The 21235-nt window shown below is 48.8% G+C and overlaps 2 protein-coding genes across 5 annotated transcripts in view; both read right to left on the bottom strand.

Annotated features, from left to right (window-relative positions):
- Positions 1-1218: 1218 nt before the first annotated feature.
- Positions 1219-3538, bottom strand: Pnma1 (PNMA family member 1). The gene has a single exon (XM_042692810.1). It carries the CDS (start codon positions 3057-3059, stop codon positions 1998-2000), a length of 1062 nt encoding a protein of 353 aa, XP_042548744.1. The 5' UTR covers positions 3060-3538; the 3' UTR covers positions 1219-1997.
- Positions 3539-5515: 1977 nt separating this feature from the next.
- The window catches only part of Mideas (mitotic deacetylase associated SANT domain protein), a 79395-nt gene continuing 63675 nt past the window's right edge, over positions 5516-21235 (bottom strand). For 3 of the 4 annotated variants that reach the window (XM_042692601.1, XM_042692600.1, XM_042692602.1), the window contains exons 4-13: positions 20109-20454; positions 18195-18261; positions 17657-17799; positions 17438-17541; positions 16847-16922; positions 15881-15969; positions 12416-12565; positions 11032-11244; positions 9347-9543; positions 5516-9104 (exon numbers count right to left, since the gene is read on the bottom strand). In XM_042692601.1, coding sequence (XP_042548535.1) covers positions 8942-9104; positions 9347-9543; positions 11032-11244; positions 12416-12565; positions 15881-15969; positions 16847-16922; positions 17438-17541; positions 17657-17799; positions 18195-18261; positions 20109-20454 — 1548 coding nt within the window. In that variant the 3' untranslated portion in view covers positions 5516-8941. The remainder of the gene's footprint in view (positions 9105-9346; positions 9544-11031; positions 11245-12415; positions 12566-15880; positions 15970-16846; positions 16923-17437; positions 17542-17656; positions 17800-18194; positions 18262-20108; positions 20455-21235) is intronic. The other variant, XM_042692603.1, reaches the window with a different exon arrangement.

Genomic DNA, 21235 nt, shown 5'->3' with positions numbered 1-21235 from the left:
TTAGAAGTATGTGTGATATAATACTAAAAGACCTTTTCTCCTATGATGTAATCAATTCTGCAGTGATGAAAAGATAAAGGTTAGGTCTAGTGGCCCATATTTGCAATCTTAGCACTTGGGAGACTGAAGCAGAAGGATCAGGAGTTTGAGGCCAGCCTGGGCCACAGAAGCCTGTCCTCCAAAATATCAGTCAAAAAACCATATATTTTGTACAGTGGATACCCATAACATACTGGGTTAAAAACGGACCCCATTTTTGTGAATATGGGTATGTATGGGAGTGTGCCTGGTTAGAATATGATACAAAGGGCATATGTATATACAACATGAGACATGGAATGAATGTTGAGGGTGGGAGAATGGCATGGTACTCCCATGAATGGAGAGTGCTAAGTCCACGCCTGCACACAGTGTGCAGGAGAAGTATGCACTCTCCCCACTGGTGGGAGTGGACAGGGAAGTTGAGTCTGATGGGTAGGGGACAAGGGTCTTGCAAGTGTTTGTGGTGGAAGTGAAGAACTGCGTATCAGTTGAGGGAGAAGGGCAAGAATTGTGGGATATGCACTTGTGAGAATGGAGGAACAGAGATGTGAGAAGATATGAGTGAACAGAAAAAGGGGAAAGCACCTTTATCAATTCCACAGTGTATGGTTATATCAGTTATAATTTTAAAACTTTAAGGGAAAAAAACCCAATCACTTAATGCTTATGAAAATTACTTGATTTTCCTAAGAACTTCAAGATATCTGCAGTCACTAAATATTTTCACAGGCAAACATTTAAAGTCTTTCCCTTTCCACATCTTGGTATAGATACTAAAAAAGAAATCACTTTACACAGGTGTGAGAAGCTATAGTTATTTTTTCAGTGAAACAAGTTCTTAGTTGGAAAGTACATCTTTTTAAGGTAGGTTGGACCTTGGGCCTTCTAGTTGCTATGCAAGTGCTCTACCGTTTGAGCCATGCCACCAGCCCACAAAGTGATTTTAAAAGGAGAAAAAATGTCAGGTATTCTGATTTTCTAAAACTTTTTAGTAAAAGTCTAGCTTAAGGTAATATTTGTCTAGAAAAAGTAAATAGTACATTAGAGAGTATTTGCAACTTAAACTCACATAGTAATTAAGGTTAGATTTTATGACATAGGGGAACTTTTTTTTTAATAAGTAAAAGGATGCAGTTATTTACACTGGAAATATACATGTCAAAAAACAAGACAACAGAAATTTTAAAATTACTTTTATTTGCATACATCTATTTGATAGCCTCAAATTTAGAACACAGAATCAGCCTAAACAAGAACTATGACAAAAGATCTGAAGTAGGGGAATGGATCAACTAGGGCTTATCAGCCTCCTCATGAAAAATTTACACAGCTCCATAACGGCAGTATTTTTAAAAACTCCATTTTATACTCTCAGAACTTTTTAATTAAATGGGCCCACATCTTGAGAAGAAATTTGCATCATAAAGTTGCATAATATCTAATTTACATTTCAGTAATATGAGGAGCAATTTATAGTAAAGAGAACTTCACAACATTAGTAAAATAACAATTCACAATTTTACCAAACACTTCTTGTGAGCCAAGCCTGGACTAAGCATCTGAACATGCAATTTTACATTGAATTACCTGGATGGGAAGCGTCGCAGGTTCATGGTTTTCACGACTGCCAACGATGTCTTAAAAACAGCTTACAGCAAGCACTTGGGTCCAGCTCTTCCCTGGCATTTGAGTCAGCCTCACCCACTTTATATAGCTGCAGCAGCTCATGGTGCTTGCACAATTTCACGAATGTTACATGAATAGGCCGGTCTGACTCCGCCTGTTCCTTCCCTCTCCCCAACCTCCCATACCCCTCCTTCCGCCCCCCCCTCCCCAATAAACAACAGAAACAGAACGAGGCTAGGTCTTTACTACTCAGACAGGCCTTCAAGGTTGCAGAGGGACGAGAAAAGCAGCGGTGGTGGGGCGCCATTATACAGCCCCTCTCCAGGGACTCAGAAGTGTCCATCCAGGCCTAACTGCAGAAGGGCCGCCTCAGCCTCCTCCTCCTCCTCTTTGGCCTCCTCCTCGCGAATCTGCACCAGCAACTGGAAGAGGTTGGGAGCCGGCCCTTCGGCGGCCCCCGTCAGCCACAGCTGCCTTCGGATGGCCCCACTGTGGTTGGCCCCGGCAATGACCTGCTCCAGCCGGGCCTGGTTGATGCTATCTTTATCAATGGCTCCCTTCTCCACCACCTTCTGCAGGAGAGGCTCCAGGCGGATGACGTAGGCCGATAACTTTTCTCCTGGGTTCTGATAAGTGTTCAGAAACTTGACCTGCGCATCCCTAGAACTCTCCACGTTCCCAAACACCTGCTCCAGAGCCTTCAGGCATTCGGCGGTGCTGATGGCCGGGTTGTTGGTCTTGAGGATGCGGATGACGTCAGCGGCGGGGCCTCGCAGACTCTCCATCAACCGCCGCCTCTTTTCTATGTCCGACACCTGCCACTCCTCTATGACCTCATTCGTGTGCTCCAGCCAGGGATCAAAGGCCTCCTCCCCGGGGCCCGGGACGTCCCTCCCGGAGAACAGCGTCAGCTTCTTGTACCAGACAGACTCCACGAGAGGCTGAATAACATTATCCAAAATATAGTTGAGCATCTCCGCCGGCATCTCTGGGCCCGGGGCCGGGGCCGGGCTCTGAAACCCGAGCACGCGGGCCACATCCTGCACGGACCACCCTTCTCGAGCCAGGAAGAGGTGTAACCTTTCCAGGAACTCGGCATCGTTAGTCGGCGGCTTAAAGACCACCTTCCACATGCCGCCTTTGCCCGGCAACTCCCGGGGGACGGCGGAGTAATCCACGGCGCCGGTGAGCTCCAACAAGGCCGCCTTGGCATTCTCTTCCCTCCAGAACATTCTCCCGAGAACCCGATAGGGCACCTGGGGCATGGCAGCCTGAAGGGTCTCTTCGATCTCGGCCTCATCGCAGTTCACGGGGATCCCCCAGACCAGCAGAGCTCGCTGGGAGTTCACATCCATGCCCCGGCACCAGTCTTCCAACAGTGTCATCGCCATCTTTCCCCAGCTGCCGAGGTGCCCAGTCTGCGGAAGCAGGTTCGGCGGGCGCACGCAAGCCTGGCCGCCTCGCCGGGTCCTCGGGCCGCCCTCCGGGCCTCGGCCGGGCTGGCGGGGGGTCTCGAGGCCGCCGGGTCGGTCACGCAGCCGACGCCATCTTGCACCTCCAGCCCGGGTCTGCGGCCGTGGGGTTGGCGCAGCCGGAGATGGCGGATGCGCTCACGGTCCTGGGGTCGGCGGGCGGTCGGTCGGTGGTTGGCAGGCGGCGGGAGACGCGGTCCCGAGCTCGCAGCACCGGTGGCCGGGCCAGCCGGCGAGTGGCTTCTTCGTGGGAAGCGAGGCCAGAGTGAGGTGCGGGAAGGCCGGAGAAGCGAGGCTGGAGGCAGCGGAGGGAGGCGAGGGCGAGAGAGGGCGGCCCACAGCGCGGGCCGCAGCAGCTGTTTCTGCGCAGCGCGGCCGCGGCGCGTCCTTCCCGCACCCGCCGGCTGAGACGTTACTGCGGTACCGGGGGGCGGGGCCGCCCTCGAGCAGCCCGCGCGGAGCCTGCGCTGGCGTAGCCATGGCAACCGTGTCCCAGACAACGCGAGACCCGCGGGCTCCGGCGCCCAGCGGGTCTCTTGGTTGCCATGGTGAGAGCGAAGGGCTCTGAAACGCCATTCTGAGGGCGCCTTTCCTTCTCATATTCTCCAGGGTTATGCGTGTGTGCGTGTGTGCGTGTGTACACGCGCCCAGCCTTGAAGTCAGGGCCTAGGTGCTGTCCCCGAGCTTTTTTGGCTCCAGGGCTGGTGTTCGACCACTTGAGCCACAGTTCCACTGCTGGCTTTTTGCTGGTTAATTGTTGGTAAGGCTTATGGACTTTCCTGCTGGGGCTGACAGCTGCCTGAGTAGAATTACAGGTATGAGGTGAGCCACCAGCGTCTGCTCCATTTTTTTTTAAACAATACTCATAAAAATCGCATTAAGGTCTGGGAATGTGGCTTAGGGGTAGAGTGCTTGCCTAGCATGCACGAAGCTCTGGGTTCAATTCCTCAGCCGGAATTGGAGCTATGGCTCAAGTGGTAGAATGGGCACTGTCCTTGAGCAAAAGAAGCTCAAGGACAGTGCCCAGGACCTGAGTTCAAGCCCCAAGACTGGCAAAGAAATAAAATAAAAATTGCGTTTAACCCCCCCCTCCAAAAAAAACCTAAACTTGGTGTTGATCCTGTTGAAAAATGCATGCACCACAATCAACTTATCAGGTTGTGAGGCAGGCTAGATGAAGGAAAATGAAACAAGAAAAATAGCCAGAAACTCAGAGATAAACACTGTATTAGTGAGTAGCTTGATGAGAAGCACAAAGGCACTATTTGCTTTAAGCCTTAAACTCCTCCAACAAACTGTAACATTTATTAAAAAGAGAAAGAGGGAGGCGCTTTCCCTGTGTCCACTTGTCCAAATAATGTGCTCTGGGGACTGAGCAAGGTTATCTTAAAATACTGCAAAAACAGAAAACCCTTAGTAAAATAACTCCTTTGGGCACATAAGTATTTTACAAGATAGAATATATATCTCAAGTATGAATACCTGTCTTGAAGGGAGCACCAAGCAGAGCCCTTACTTTGAAAGGACACTAAAATATCTATGTCATAATGACCTGAAGTTAATGAGAAGACCAACTTGCCCAACTGATAAAATGCTGACAAGACTGATGGAATGTGAAAGATCACAAGGGAGCACAACTCTCCAACCTACTTTTTAATATATAATAAGTGATGCTAGAACACTCATTGTACCAGATGCACACACCTGTCTGGCTTGTCTACTATCTTTGTTTTGCTTTACTGATAAGCTTTCTTGGTCTCTACCTCATTATGTCCTAAAATGATTATTATTTGCAACATTAGGAAGTTGGTACCCAAGGGCCAGGCAGAGGCCTCCTCTGGGAGCATCATCAATCTGGAAACAGTTCCTCATTCATTCTATATGCAATCTATACTGGATAAAAAATACTCCTCAGCTGGGCACAGGTGGCTCATGCCTGTAATCCAATAAACCACCAGAAAACTGGCACTGTGACTCAAGTGGTAGAGCTCTGGCCTTGAGCTGAAGAGCTGAGGGACAGCACCCAGGCTCAGAGTTCAAGCACCACGACCAACCAAAAAACAAAAAACAAACTCCTCAGTACTCAGACTTTCCTGACTTCTTGACCATATTTCATCCAAACGAAAAAGCATCTGTGTTTGTGTATGAGGCGTTGCCTTCAAAGTTCTCTACAATTTTATAGAAAGATATGTCTATGCACTCATTTTTGTAAAGCAGACTGTTATTTCCCCTCTTGGCCTTACCAACTTGGGCTAGTAAAACAGAACCCTTATTGCTTAAAAAATGTTGAGTAATCTCCCTTCAACCAAAACAAGGCCTATTTACATCAATCCCAGATGGTTAAAATCCTGCTAAAAGAAAATAGCCTTCAACTCTTGAGTTTTCTGAAACCTTATTTAATAAAAGGTTTGAAGATACAGAAGAACATTCAAAAGTAAATAAGTTACATAGGTACATTACAATCACATCAGCAAGATTCTCTTTAGTGTATTAATTTTTTTTATAAAAAGCACACAAAAAATAAAATCTTCAGTCTGGTCTATCACAACTGTACAGCAAAAGAGGTAATATTTATATATGTACACTTTTAATATGTAACAGTCTTTTTTTTTTAAACAAAAGGGGGGGTGCCACAGGCAGCAAACACACAAAAGGCAGTGTCTGATCATTTGTTTCAAAATAAGAGGAATATACTTATTTATATGCTATTAAAATATTTGTACAATAATTACAGACTGTCAAGGCTGTTCCTGTGCTCTGTCCCAGCAAGGCCTTCAACTGAGAGACAAATGAGGAAAAGGTCAAAACAGCTGCTAATTGTTAGAGGCAAATATTAACACAGCCAAATGTGGGGTGGGCACAATTGTTTTATAAAAAAATATGCAAACTTCTTGTAAACCTAAGGAGTTAGGCTTGCCAGTCTAGTAATAAATAATATCCCAGAAAAAAAAAAAAGTCCCAGTGAAAACATTTGAATAGCTGAGTCTTGAGTATGTGTTGTATTCCTCCTTCATCTTAACATCTGGCACATGAGAAGAAAGAGGTTAGGTCACTGAGGCAGTTAAATATAGGCGATCCCTTTAGACATAAGCAGCACAAGACCTTTGGCCAAGGGCTAGAGGCCGGGTGACAGAAGGGGCAGATGGGTACCTTAGCTGTGAGAGGGGACTGCTGAAGGCATGGAGGACAGCAAGGATGGCACTGTCTCCTTGGATGGGTAAAAGACCTCAGAAATGGTCTAAACATAGGCACTAGGTCAGTTTTCACACCCTTAGCTGAGTGCAGATGGAGGTGGCCATAACGAGACAGTGTGGAAAGGACATTGTAAAGCTGGAGGTGTTTATCACTTCTTAAAGCTGAGAGCTCTGAAAAGGAAAAAGACAAAAGACAAGCCTAATGTGTTCACAGGGGGAAAGCACCATTAAAGATAAACCTATGCCAGCTTCCACGGGTGTAAATACTTTATTGGCAAGTTACTTGCCAAAAGTGCATCTGCTCTCTGAATATTTCACTTTTCACAGTGCATTCTCCTATAAATGCATCCTGGAGCAAGGACACTCCTGAAAATCTGGTGTCTGGGTTATATTAATAGCAAAAGGTACCATCTGAATTTTCCTGACACCATTTACCTGCTCTGACTCTGTGTTTATTAGAGAATTACTGCCCTATTTAAAAAAAATTCTAAGTACTAGAGGACATTACCACGGGAACAGGATGGTTTCATGTGACTGAAGGTTTTTGTTACATCCGTAAAGGGGCCTAAAGCCAAATATGGTCTGAATAGGAAAAACAAAAACAAAAAAACCCCCACAAACCTTGGGAAACATAAGTAGCACTTTGGGGCTAAGCTGTGAAGGCACTCATTATACAAGTGATTTAGAAGAGAACATAAATTTGATGCCCTCCTTCTAGATGGTATATTAGATTTTTGCAGTGTTGGGGCTCTGAGTTTAGAGAAGCCTATGGAAGGAACTTAACAAGAAAACTGAAGACTGAGGCAATAGTTCAGGAAGTTGGGAGAATTTTGTCATTCCCCTAGCTGGGGTCCTATATCAATGCATTACATTAATGCATTACATGAATGCATACATGAAACTGAAAATTACCTGACGTGCATACTTTAAAAAGAAAGCTATCTCTCCATTCCCAGTTACCAACACAATGCATTTAGTATATCTCCCTCCTCAGGAGTCTTCCTGACATGTTAACCTCATACACACACACCTCAACTTCTTTTCACAACTAAAGTTGACTGATGAGATCAGAAAAAAATGACTAATTACTGCGGCCGCACCCACCCCACCCCCCCTTCCCGGGATTGGCAAGTAAAGGAGCCTCTAGAATTTTCTGGCTCCTTTTATTTCAGTGATTCCACACCAAATATGGCTTCTTCAAGGCAGAATCCAGGCCTGATAAATAAAACTAGAATTCTGACTCCCTGCCAACACCCTCAAGCAATTTCAAAGTACAGAAGAGGCAGCCACGAGAACTGCCTTTGAACTCACCCACTTGTGCTAGTCTCTGGGTGGCTCTGGTGACATTCTCCATCTTTCCAGCCTCCTTCAATGCTACTATTAGTCCTATTGGCAAAAGCTTCCAGAGCAACAAGGTAAGGGACCCTAGCGCCTTGGGAATTGGGGATGGGATGGGGAGGGGATGCCAAAAAGGTGCCTTATTTGGGGATAAATGCACTTGGGCCTCAGAAAGCAAGAGGCCACTGGTCCCTGAGAGGATGTTAAAAATTAAATACTAAGAATAAATAAATAGCTCCAAAGTGACACAAGTCAAGGAATGAAGGCTCCTGTCCAATCTAGTTGGGAGACTTCCCCTTCCCAGGGAAGGATCCAGAAACTCTCCAGCATGCAGGACTGGGGTGGGGGTGGCAGGGGAGGTTGGCTGTGAACATTAACACTGAGGAGTGTGGTGGCGTTAGGTGGCAGCTGCCGAGGGCAGGTCAGGGGCAAGCCAGGGAGCTGGCACCAAGGAGGAGCAGGCTGGGCCTCTCCAGGACCTGTTTGAGGCTAAGCTCCCTTTTAGCAGCCTCCAGGGCCTCAAGGTATTTGGCAAAATGGTGAGAAGCAAGAGCCAGGCTTTCAAGAGCTCTCAGACCTAGCCCTGCAGCTTCCAGCCTCTTGACATTCCCTTTCCCTGCAGCAGGTGAGAGCAGAGACATGAATACTTGAGAAAACTTCAGAGCCCAGCAGGACTGCTTGTAAGCAGCAGAGGGCCGGGATCTGCCCTGGGCATCACTCCTAGGGAGGAAGGAGCCTGAACAGGTCACTGGCACAGCTCAGGCCTGGTGGCTGCTGGGCAGGGACATCAGCAGGTGTTAAGCCACCACACTCCCTCTAATGGAGTCCATTTTCTAGGGTTTGAGACAGGGCTGGTGCAGCCTTCTGAGTCCCGTGGGGAGGGAGAAATAATGCTGCAAGGGGGCTGGGCTTGTGCTTGGCTTGCCGAGGTGGCTTCCTGGACACAGAGGGAGTAGGGTAGAGAGGCAAAGAGGAGGGCAGAGACTGCGCGGCGGCAAAGGCAGCAGAAATCAGAGTGAGAGGCAGCTGCAGAGCCCCCCACACTCCAAGGGGACCAGGATTCTCAAGCTTCCAGGAAAGCAGGACAACTTCCAACAGACCAGATGTCAAGAGACCGTGGATCCTGCAGCCCTTTAACACTGCTCCTGGGGCCTTTATCAATAAAAGCCATCTATTTCATTGTTGCAAAGTCCATGGGGCCCTCTCCTGGCTCCCTCGTGTTCCCAGGTGCGGAGGGCTGGGGAGTCCAGTGAGCGGGGCCAGCTGTTCTCAGCCCTTCTCGCCTGCACTGCTCTCCTCCCGCAGTGCCTGCTGGTGCGAGGCTGCAGCTGCCGCGGCCTCCTTCTCCTTCTGCCGCAGCGCCGCGGCCTTCTTCTCCTGCTCCGCATGGCTCTTCATGTGTGCACTGCGGCTCTTCACCTTGAAGAACACCCTGCAGTGGGGCAGGGAATCAGGTGAGGGCTGGTTGGCCCCGGACATCCCAGGGTAGGGATGTGTGCACCTGGCTTCTGCCCACCCTTACTCCCTCACCCCTATGGGCGCTCTTCCACATGCTGCCCACCTGATGACACCGCTGCTCTGGGACCCCATGGTGCCAATCTGATGCCATCTCAATACTAGCAGCTCCCGCTGCCCAGCCTCTGTCCCACGGCCCTCAGGGACTAGCCATCTTACCTGCCACATTTTTTACAAGGGAAAGTGTTCTCCTGATTCTGGGTCTTATTAAATGTCTCTGGTTTCTTCTTCTTCTCTGAAAAAGGTAGTGCCCTTCGGGACTTCCCTGTCCCCTCCTTTGGCTTCTCTGGGACCTGGCCACCTTCTGACCCAGGGGCGTTGGACTCGTGGCTCCGGAGGATGAGGATGTCATTGGCCTGGAGAGAACAATGGAGAAGAGAATCAGCAAGAAGTGTCGGGTGATTCGGGGAAGGGTAGATCCAGAATTGTGAAATCTCAAGAACAGGAGTCTTTCAAGGTCACACAATCCTGCTAATGGGTCACCTAGCATCCTGCGTCCTTCCAGTGACAGGCCGTGCCTCTTCAGGAGCCCGGTGCATCTTGGATCAACTGTAGTGCTACTGTTCCCAAAGTGGCTGGCCCAATAATTCGACGTGGCGGCCCTCAGTTAGCTACTAGACAGCTTGGTGACCTGAAATCTTGGCATCACACTTAAAGAATTCAGGTTTCCTGTCATTTAGTCCATGAATGCCTTCATGTCATAAAAGGGATTAAGATCCACAAAATGTGCCGGGCACTGGGGACACAGAGGTGGGCAGACAAGAGCCCCTGCTCTCCAAGAGCTCCCCTGCTCTCCAAGAGCTCCTAATCTCATGGAAGGCTAACTTTCTGAGCAAAGCCTGGAAAATGCTAAGAAAGAGAAAGAGCAGAAGGAAAGCAGGTATCAGAGGGCAGAGGACTTGTGGGGCAGGCCTTAGAGAAGGAGCCCTCAGAAGTGGCAAGTGTCCTAGGCCAATTCTCATGGGAAAGCAGAGCTGGACAGAGTTGGGGCACACAGTGCAGGTCTTGGTACAGGAGTGGCCACGCTCAGAAGGGAGTGAGCATGTGTGTTCAGTTGACAGGCAATCCTCAGGCCAAAATGTACGAAGGAACTCCCAGCCCTCCGCTTTTCTGACAGAACTCTTGCTGATAAGGGCAGCTCTAGCAGGAGGTCTAGCCTCCTGATGTGTGATGTAGTGGACAGAGTGTATAGGGTATGATTCCAGGTGCATCAGTTGACATCTGTAGAATGGGTTACGACTTTGTGGAGTATTGGGGTAGGAGGGAGATGATAAGTTTTTGTTTGTTTGTTTGTTTTAACTTGTTATTGTTTTGCACCAGATACTGGGGCTTGAATTCAGGGCCTCATGCTCTCATTTGACCTTTTCCGTTCACTGCTGGTGCTTTACCACTTGAGACATGTCTCTACTTGCAGCATTTTGCCAGTTAATTGTAGGATAAGAATCTCTAGGATTTATCTGGCTCTGAACTGACCCTCAAGTAGCTGGGATTCTAGGTCTGAGTCGTCAGCACCAGTTCCTACTAGGTCTATACAAGGTAATTATTTTCCCTCTAAATCTAAGACATAGAAGCAGTAGAGTATAAAAATAAATAGCAACTGGCATCAGGCTGCCTACTACTTGGGCCTCAAGTTCCTTGTCTGTAAAATGGGGTTAATCGTAGCCTCTACCACATAGGGCTGCGAGTCCAGCAGTTGACAGCAAAAAGTACTTCATTCACTTCCTGTTGTTGCGATGGTGAGGCTTTTCGCACCATGTTTCTGCTCTGCCCTCCTCCCATACCCCAGGCCCAGCTCAGCCCTCCTGGCCCTGCGTCCAGGGAGTAGAGGTGGAAGTCACACTTACCGCCTCATTGGCCTGTAGTGTCTGCGTGGCTTTGACAGCAGCTGCCCGCCGGCTGCGCTCTCGCCCCTCTTCCTGTTCTCCCTTCTCCTGGGTTTCTGATGCCTCTTCCTCTCCCTCTCTCTTGGGCTCCTTTACCTCTCCCTTGAGCTCCAGCCTCTCTTCACTTGGGGACTCTCTTCTGGGAGGAGGCACCCTTGGGAACTTCTGGGAAGTCTATGGGGACAAGAACACACTCAGTCACACTGCTGTAGTGCACTGACTCTCACTTAGCCAGAGCTCATAAGCCGCTACTTGGCCTGGCCTGGCCCAGCCTCCTGTACTAGAACTCTTGTCACAGACTAGCCCTCCTATGTCTAGTCTACCTGGGAATTTTGACCCTGGGAGCCCCTAGGATGAGCTTGAACACTTGAAACTGAGCCAATGGCAGAGGAAGTATGCAAGGATCCATAAGCTACCCGCATTCTTGGATAGATGCGCACTGAAGACATGCCTTGGCACAGTGGTCTAGTGAGCCAGGTAGGAGCCTTGAGCTTCCAGCTCCTCACCACGTCTGTAATGCTTTCTGTATCTCCACTCCCTTTCCATCTGGAAAATGGGGCCCAGCCCACTCCTTGTATGAAAGCAGCATATCCCCACATAAGAGCTTGGAACCCTGAGATGATGCCAGAAGGATATACAGATGCGGAGTTAAGTAACATTCCTTTTTTCAGTTCTCTTTTAGTCTTGGTTATGTCAAGGACAAAGTCTGGGGTTTGTGTTACTGTGTTTTTTTATACTGCTCTAGACCTGATAATCTCTTTAACAAAGAGAGGTCAGGCTGCATTCTCAGAGTGCTAACAGGCAACAACAGTTTCTAAGCTAGAATAGAGTAACAGTGTTTGGTTTTCAACATATTTACTTTTATCAGTACCTTCTATTCAGGGGAAACAATCCTGGCTTTCTATTTATCATTGTCACATAAAGCTTCCATTTTATTTGAGTTAAAAAAAAAAAAGTTGACTCAAAGAGAAGTGTTCAGTAATAGCACATGCGGAGTGTGGACATGACAGGAATAGTAACGTTGACATGCGGTGGGAGGCAGATAGAGCAGAAATCAAAAAGGTGATGCAAGAATGACCAGAGTCTGGGAAAATGTGAGAGGTCTGCTCTCAGGAAAGCAGATGCTACTGTAGCAAATTCTCCAATGTTCTGCATCGACCCCTGTAGCCTAGCAAGGAGAACCCAAAGGTCCAGGGTCTGGGACCTCAGTTGGAGGGTGAGGGGACTCTGCTTTCCTCTGCCTGCCCTCCACAGACTCCTGGAGAGCTTGGCCTCAGCCTGCCAGCTCAGCTGTGGGCTCAGCCCCAGCCATGCTTGAGGCAGATGCAGCTGGGAAAGGAGTCACCTTAATGTCCACTTCAACCTCTTCCTGGGCTGACTTCTCATCACTTGCATCCACGTCCCCAAAGGTGAGAGTCCCATTGCGGCCGATTTTCACCTGCTTCTTATAGGTGTAGTAGAACTCCACACATTGGGCCACAGTCTTGGTCTGGATCTGGTGTCAAGCCAAAATTGAGGTCAGAAGCTGCTGGTTTAATTCACCTACTTGGAGAGAATCCAGCTTTTCCTGTTTCTGAAAATATGTTAGCCTTAGGCTAAAAAATCCAATCCAGTAAACCCAAGAAATTCAAGCATTTCTCTTATGCCTTATTCTGCCACAAACCTGTGATCAATGCAATTAACCAATGCTTCCACACTGACTTCAATCAATCAGTTCGTAAGTGAATAAAACCATAAAGGACAACACTTTGAGTCACTGGGGACATTTGACAGAGAACCACATACTGGAGGGGTTCCTGTCAGTTTTAATTTCTTGGGAGTGTTTTGTGTTGTTTCTTGTGGTACTGTGGATTGACCCAGGGTCTGGCACTTGCTAGGCGAGCACTCTTGTATTTATGGTACTGTGGTTTTACTGGAAAATAATTCTTGCTTCGGGAGATACATGCTGAAAATCTGTTGAGTCATGTGCCGGGATAGCTATGACTTACTTTTATTTTCTTAGGCAGAACTAGGGTTTGAACTTGGTGCCTCACACTTGCTAACAGACACCCTATGGCTGAGCTGCATCTCCTAGCCCTTTTTTATTGCACTGTCATTATTACTATTATTATTAGTTGTTGGTCATGGGGCTTGAACTCTGGGCCTGGGCTCTGTCCCTGTGCTATTCAGCTCAAGGCGAATGCTCTAGTACTTAAGACAGAGTGCCACTTCTGGTTTTCTGGTGGTAAACTGGAGGTAAGAGTCTCAGACTTTCCAGCCTGGGCTGGCTTTGAACTATGATCCTCTGATCTCAGCCTCCTGAGTAGCTAGTATTACAGGAGTGAGCCACCGGCACCCAGTTTGCACTGTTATTTTTGAGATAGTATCTCACTTCTGGCCAGGCCACACTTCGGTCAGCTTCAATATGCCTTTTAGGCTTCCCATTGGAGCTATGTTAACAGTGTGCATTTCTGTGACCAGCTCTCAGTTAAAATGGAAGCCTTGAACCATGATCCTCCCAAGTACTTAGGATGACAGATTTAGGATGATGGGCGTGAGCCATGGGTACCCAGCTTGCTTATCTAAAACAGATGAGAAAATAGTTGAGGGCGGGGTAGTGTTTAGATGTAGACAAAGTAAAAAAGTAAATAGGGCGAACGTTTGCAATAGTGAGTGTTCATCATACTGTTCCTTCTATTTTGTATGAGTTGGAAACTTTTCCAATTAAAAAGGAAGAGAAAGCTGCATGCTAGTGGCTCAGGCCTGTAAACCCAGCTACTCAGAAAGCTAAGGTCTGAGGACCAAGGTTCAAATCCAGCCTAGGCACAAAAGTCCGTGAGACTTTTATCTCAAATTAACAACAATAATCTGGAAGTAGAGCTGTGGCTCAAAGTGGTAGAGTACTAGCCTTGAGCACAAAAGCTCAGGGGCAGCACCCAGGCCCTGAGTTCAAGACTGACAAAATAATGAGTAAATAAAGGTAAGAGGAAGATCTAGACCACTCCCCATCTTAAGCCAGCTTCTACATGGGCCCCTTCATGTGAGCTGTTTGATTGTTCTTCAGCAGCACCTGACAAGTGAGAGGGAGAAAAATATGGGAAAAGCAACCCCAAGGAAACCAATAAGAAAGCCTGAGAGGAAGCAAAAGGTATAACTTTCCCAACAAATGGCTGTACAACCTCAGGTTAAGTCACCGACTTCCTAATTTGAAGTTTTCCACATGGCACCAGTGAGGTGAGTCATCCCCAAGGACTCCTGACACTCTGCTCCTCCCATTTCATAAATCTATTTGGACACTGGGTTTGAGTTTGGGACTACTCTCCTGCAGAAGGGCTGTTTTCTCTGGTGCTCCCCTCCCTCATCCCCTACTCCCTGGACCCAGCCACTACTGGGCTGGGCGTCCAGTTCAGACAGCCCAGGTGCAGTGCACTACTCTGACCTGTGAAAGAAAGAAGACATGCCTTGTCTCATGGGAATGGCCAAGCCATACATTTATTAATTAGACTGGCTGGCTATCCAGTCAATTCTCCCTGATCCTTAATCTGACCATTAGTCTGCTGTCTTCATTAGGCATTGGGATGCCTCAGTGAACTTCATGAACATGTGCTTCCTGGAAATATTGGCAACAATGTTACTAAGGCCTAACAAATAACTGCCCTAACAGGGCCTTCACAGAATTTGTCAACACTTGGTCCCCTCCTCAGGACCATTCCAGATACAATGTACATCCCAAGAGGAAACAGCCCATTCTCAGAAGCTCTTTTCCTTTGGCCACCCACACAACTCACTCTCCCCAGAGACCAGAGTCTCTGAGATAATGCTGGAAAAGATGCATGTCTCTGGATTAGCAAAAACAACAATAAGCCGGGCGCTCATGGCTCACGCCTATAATCCTAGCTATTCAGGAGGCTGAGATCTGAGGATCGCGGTTCAAAGCCAGACTGGGCAGGAAAATCCGTGAGACTCTTATCTCCAATAAATCACTCAAAAAACCAGAAGTGGCGCTGTGGCTCAAGCGGTAGAGCACTGGTCTTGAGCTGAAGAGCTGAGAGACAGCGCCCAATAAATAAAGGCAAAAACAACAACAACAACAAAAAACAACAGGTTCACCTGTGTACAGCCCTCATACCTGATTTGTCTTGCCACCAAGGCCTCCCTCTAAACTGAGACAATGAGGCAAGATTAGGGAACCTTTTTTTCTGCCCAAGGCCACTTGGATATTTGTAATATTAGAGGGCCATACAAAGTTATCACTACAGGCTGGTGCTCATGGCTCACACCCGTAATCTAGCTGCTCAAAGCCAGCACCAGCCTTGAGCAAGAAAGCCAAGCCTGAGCTTGAGGTCCTGCATTCAAGCCCCAGTACTTGCACACACATGTACAAAATTATCAGTACAAGTAGATGCACTTCGGATAGCCCACCAGAGCCAACAAGAGACATACATGTCTGTCATGTGTCTGTCAGGTCATACACAAATGATTTAGAAGGCCTGGCCTGCTGGCTAGACATTCTTCAACCCTGCTAGAGCATGACCACAGAACCTTAAAGTAGGGGAAGGGAACTTAGGATGACCAAGGTCAGATCTTTTCCCCTTCTTGCATTGTTTAGAAAACTGTCTCTCAGTCTATTTAATGGAATTACATTTTTTTCTTTTCTTCTGCGGTGCTAGGGATGGAAACTAGAGCGCCAGGTGTAACCGGCACACGTTGAACCACTAAGTTCATCCCTAGCAAGCTCGGTCAGCAGCTACATTTCCCCCTTCTCCTCACCCTGGCTCCTGTAGAGGGAGGTATGGCGATAGCTCCCAGCCCTCACATGCCCCAGGCTCACCAGTTTCTGCACCAAAAAGAAATCCTTCTTGTAGATGGCGATGCCCTTGTTGAACAGCTTCCTTTCAGCCATCTTCCACTGGTCAGAGCCTAAGAGGCAGAGAGAGAGAGGCAGGCTGTGAGGTAGGCAGGGTGGTAAGCATGGGGGGGCGGGGGAGGAGGAGGAGATGATGGTGGTTTGCACCTGCTTAGAAAAGTGTTAACATGGCCTCTGCAGGCACTTTGAACTGACTCCACATCCTAGTTTGGCTACTCACTCGCAGTCACTTGAAGCCTAACTCTCGTACTTGAGAAATGGGAAGCTGACACCAGAACCCACCAGGTGTGGTGAGGACTAAGACATGATTCAGTGCACAGGAAATGTGGCACTCGCACGGATGAATACGGTGGCTGCTAGGATTAAATGATTTGGTCAATGTCCCTCCCCCTCCCTTTTGTTTGTGCTGGTACTGAGGCTTGAACTCAGGGCCTGCGTGTCGTCCCTTAGCTTTTACAGTCAAGGCTGGCACTCTACCACTTTCAGCTTTCTGATGATTAACTGGAGATAAGAGTTTCACATACTTTCCTGGCTGGCTTTGAACTGCAATTCTCAGATCCCAGGCTCCTGAGTAGCTAGAATTCCAGGTATGAACCATTAGCACCCAGCTTCGATATCCCTTTTAAAGTAGATTCTCCAAAATGATACTCCAGGAGACATCTAAGCTCCCAGGTACCCATGGGCATTTTAGATGGTACTCCCTGGCTTCCTGTCTCTTGTATGTTTGACTTGGGCTCTTTTGCCCGGAGGGACACCCACCTGCCCACCCTTTTCACTCTTCCTCTCTAGGGCACTAAGTCTTTCAGGACCTACCTGACTTGGTCAGCTCTCAGCTGACCCCAATGGGCTATCTATGACTCAGCCCTAAGCAGGGACATGGAGGCTGGAGACTCAAGACTCCAGGCCACAGGCCACCTTGGTCCCACCCACCTGTGTAGTGATAAGTTGCCAGTGGGTGGTTGTGGGGCCACAGGGGCTTCTTCAGTAGCAGCTTGTTCAGTGTTTCCTGGAGGGAAAGCAAAGAGAAGGTCAGGGTCAGTGTGGTCTCAGTGAAGGACTAGCATCCTAGGCCTGGATAAAATGCAGAGGGCTTCCTCAAACTTCTCAGTGGGGCGGGCTACTTATTCCTGCTCCCCTTAACTGCTGAGGGATGGAAGTGTAGGAAGATGGCAAAGTCATGGGAGGCATGGCTGCTCAGGAACTAGGCTACAAGGGCTCTTAAAGGGGATACATGGTCCTGGAAGCAAGTAGCACGGATGCAGAAGGCCCACGGTGACAGTCCAGTCTGAGAGTGGGACCCTGAGACCTTAGAATTAGGGACTGGAACAGACAAGAGGATTCTGCACATCCAATCTGGAATATGGAACTAGAGTTCTTGGGCTGAACCCCTTCTTAGTGTCAAGCATCCCCCTCCCCCCTCCTTCCACACAGCATGTCAGCAGGCCTAGCTTCTGGGCAGCAGTCACAGATCTATGGCGGCCTTTCCAAGGGGCCAGCCCTGAACCAATGGTGCTGTCTTACCAGGATGTTTCCTCCAGACTCATGCAGACAGTGAAGGGCCAGCTCTTGGTTGGTGCCAGCACCAGGGAAAATGCTGGAGCAGGCAGCTATCATAAGGTCTTCCACTGGATTTCATGAGAATCATAGAGAAGAGAAGGCAATCACATTTAGAGCCACGCCTGGCTAAGCCTGATTCATACCAGTCTCACCCGACATGCTCAGCCCCCAGACTCTCCTCACCTTGCCTCTGCTTCTCCTGGCTGCTCTCCAGGTCCTCCCATGGCTGCCATACCAAGTCAGCCTTGTGAGGGTCTGCAGCTGCCAGGGCACTGTCCCTCATCAAGGGGATTTCTGCTTGGAACCGGGTGCCCACGTTGATCCGTCTGCAGGGTGGAAAGGACAGAGTAAGACCTCTGAGTGCAGGGAGTCTGGCTTTAGAAGACTGTGAAGACAGCCTGGCACTGCCAGAAAGGAAAGGCCCAGAAGCTGGAGCGGGAGAAGCTGTTCCATGCTGACAGGGAGATCTCTGGGACCACCCCCCACCTCCCCAGCCCTGCTCTTCTCAGAGAAAAATTCAAGCTGAGCTGGAAGTTTCAGGAAAATTTCCACATGGAATCCAGAAGAAGACAGACAGCAGAGGCCAGGACCGATTTGCAGAAAAGTCCAAAGAAGTAGCCTGTGTAGCCCCCCTCTTGTTCTCAGAAGCCACCTGCATGCAATCCCTCTGCCCCCACCCCCACCCCCTAGCCTGCAAGGGCCCAAGTACAGTTGCACTTACGGTTCGATGCTCACAGGGGTGGCCTCCCCCATCACAGACAGGACAGGCGGGGTAACTTCAGTACTGTCTATGGGACAAAGAGCATGTTGATAAATGGTACCCTCCTCCCTTCAGCAAAGCACCCACAGCCCTGGGTGACAGTCCTGCATGCAACAGTCACAGCGGTGACTCAGAGTGCACTTGGAACTCAGGCACCCTGTCCTGATGCCCAGACTGATAAGTATGTGCCAACTGAGGCCCTTTACTAAATATTCAGGTGCCTTGGTTTTTCATATCTGTTAAAGGGGCTCTTTCTATGTCTTGAGAGTTAACATAAGGATTGTATGAAATAATGCACAGAGCTATTACTGCCACAAGCTCTACTCTACAGAACCAACTATAACCTAAAACTATGGTGGCTAGCAGAGAGGCTGAAACTTTGGGTGCACTAGGAAAATGGTGAGCAGAATCATGGTTTTATAACTAACTTCTTACTTACTCTCTGGAATTTCTGCCTCAGTTTCTCCCAAACTCATCTTCAGGCTCCACAAGATTAAGACACTCCCTTGCTCCAAAACAAACAAAAGACCTTCCACAACAGGAGATAAAGCCTGAAATCCATAGCTAGGAGTTTCAGATTTTCCCCGTTGTCTATGCCTCCCACCAGCCCAAGGCTTGGCCTGTCCATCCTAGCAGCCCAATGGTGTGCTCACCTCCTGGCCATACCTCTTCCTGCACAGACTCACCTACAGATCTTTGCAGCAGTCATCTGCTTGGCCTGGCGTGTTCTTCCTGCCCCTCCCCCTCCAGAGTTCAGCCCTAGCCCCACCCACTCCCAAATGCTTTCCACCCTCCCAGGCTTGGAACTTAGTGTCAGCTTCACTCACTGGCTGCTGGTCTCAAACTGTTCAACCTCTGCTTTTCTGTCTCCAAGGCTTTCTTGCCAGCTCCCTAATGACCCTGCATTGCACTTTCTCTCTAGAATAGATCATGATGTCCCATACATTCTTGGAGTCCTCACAAGACCCAGTTCAAGGCGTTTTACACCCAAGTACTCCATAAATACCAATGAACAAACTGACCTCCTCTTGTCTGCTCTCTACAATGGCTTCCTGCACAACCTAGCCAGGGAGAAAAGCTTTCCTGGAGGTGGGGGGGGGGGGGGGGGGGGAAGCGGGGGAGGGGGGGAAAGCAGGCTGCCCTGCCAGACACAGGGCAAACCATTCCTGCCCACAGACACTAGGGGTCGCCAGAGAGCTAAATCATGGGTGAGGTCTAGGTCAGAGGTGAAGGTCAGAGGTGAACTGGGTGAAGGCAACCAACCAAGTGCTATACCACAGTATCCTCTCCCTAAGGGATAGCTAGGATTATTCCTGTTTTGTTTTCCCATTTTGGAATGGGCAACATTTTTCCAGCAATATACCACCCAGGTCAAACATTGCCAAAATATCTGCTCTTGGTCAAAATACTACCCAAGAGGTTTAGGGGACAAGACCTACTGCATAAATATTATAATATTATGATATTATGAATAACATGATACCATAACATTATGAATTGCCAGGACGGTGTTAGGTGCTTCCTACCTGCTAATGAATCTGATCCTCACTTCAACCCTAAGAGGTAGGTAGCCATCAAGTTGTACCATAGGAAACTGCAATTGTAGATCCAAAACATAGCTAAATACCAGCAATTTCATCACCAACCAAGTACTACTAAGGTCCATTTTAATACTGAAGAAACGGAGTTTAAATGATTTGTATGGGGGAGGGCATGCGCGGGGGATGTAATAAATAATGGAACTGGGATCTGAATGTGAGCAGTAGAACTCCCCTCATTCCACTTCTGGTCTCCCACAGCGTCCAGTCCAATCCTCAGCAACCCCATAAAGCAAGCTGCTCCCCTGCCCTTTCCCCTGCATTCTCAATCACTTACTAGACCGGAGCAGGGTGCGATGGGCGCTCTTTGGCGTGATGGGTGGAGGGGCTGGGATGCTGCTGGTTGATATGATGGCATTGAAGTAGAGGCCGGAGCCTTCCCGCACTGGGCTAAGGATGGGGGGTGGCGTGTAAGGGGGCAGCTCAAAACTCCGTTCCGAGGGGTGGTCAGCGAGGCGGACGGGGGAGCGCAGGTGGCTCTGGTACGGGGTGATGTTGGAGTAGACTGGAGGGGCGATGAAGGTCCCCGCCTTGGTGGGGATGATCAGGGGCTCTGGCCGGGGCCGCTGCTTTGGTTTCCGCACAGAAGGCTCCCCCTCCAACTTAACATTCAGGTCCTCAGCCTAGAGAAGGAAAAGTAAAGATGGCTTCAGCCTCCTGCAGCCCAAGGGAAACTCACATCTTGGCCGGCCAGTACCACCCCTGAAACGGCCCGGCCTCTGTGCCCACCCAGCAAGCTGGGGAGGAGGAGGCAGGTCTCAGTCCTCCTCAGAAGTCACACACTTTCTCTGTAAAGGGCCAGAGATGTTATTGCATGTTCTCTGTGCTGCACACGTCGTCTGTTTTTCTTCTTCTTAAAAGAAAAATCGTAGAAACCATCCTGAGCTCTGTTATGTGGCCCCCACCATAGCTCTGATGCCCTTTTGTGGAGTGTTCAGCAGTGGAGGGTTCAGTGGTGCTGCTAGACTGCTTGGATTGGGGTCTATCACTTTTCTTTGCCACTTAAAATTATTATTATTGTTTTTTTTTGGGTCCGGTTGTGGGGCCTGAACTCTGGGCCTGGGTGCTGTCCCTCAGCTCTTCAGCTCAAGGCTAGCGCTCTACCACTTGAGCCACAGCGCCACTTCCGGCTTTTTTCTTTTCGCTTATGTGGTGCTGAGGAATCGAACCCAGGGCCTCTGGCATGCAAGGCAAGCGCTCTACCACTGAACCACCTTCCCAGCCCCATGCCACTTAAAATTATACAACCTGTATGTGTCATTTTTAACATGGGAAAAAGAAGTCTGTGTCTACCTGTAGTGGTCCTGGCCTGTAATCTCAGCACCTGGAAGGCAGAGGCTGGAGGATGTCAAGTTTGAGGCCACCTTAGTTACATAGGCCAATCTGTGTTATATAGGGAGACCC

The sequence above is a fragment of the Dipodomys spectabilis genome, unplaced genomic scaffold (genome assembly GCF_019054845.1).
Source record: "Dipodomys spectabilis isolate Male_0828 unplaced genomic scaffold, ASM1905484v1 ptg000157l, whole genome shotgun sequence".
NCBI classification, from domain to species: domain Eukaryota; kingdom Metazoa; phylum Chordata; class Mammalia; order Rodentia; family Heteromyidae; genus Dipodomys; species Dipodomys spectabilis.
Note: the sequence above shows the minus strand (reverse complement) of the source record. Positions and strands in the feature narration are given on the sequence as shown.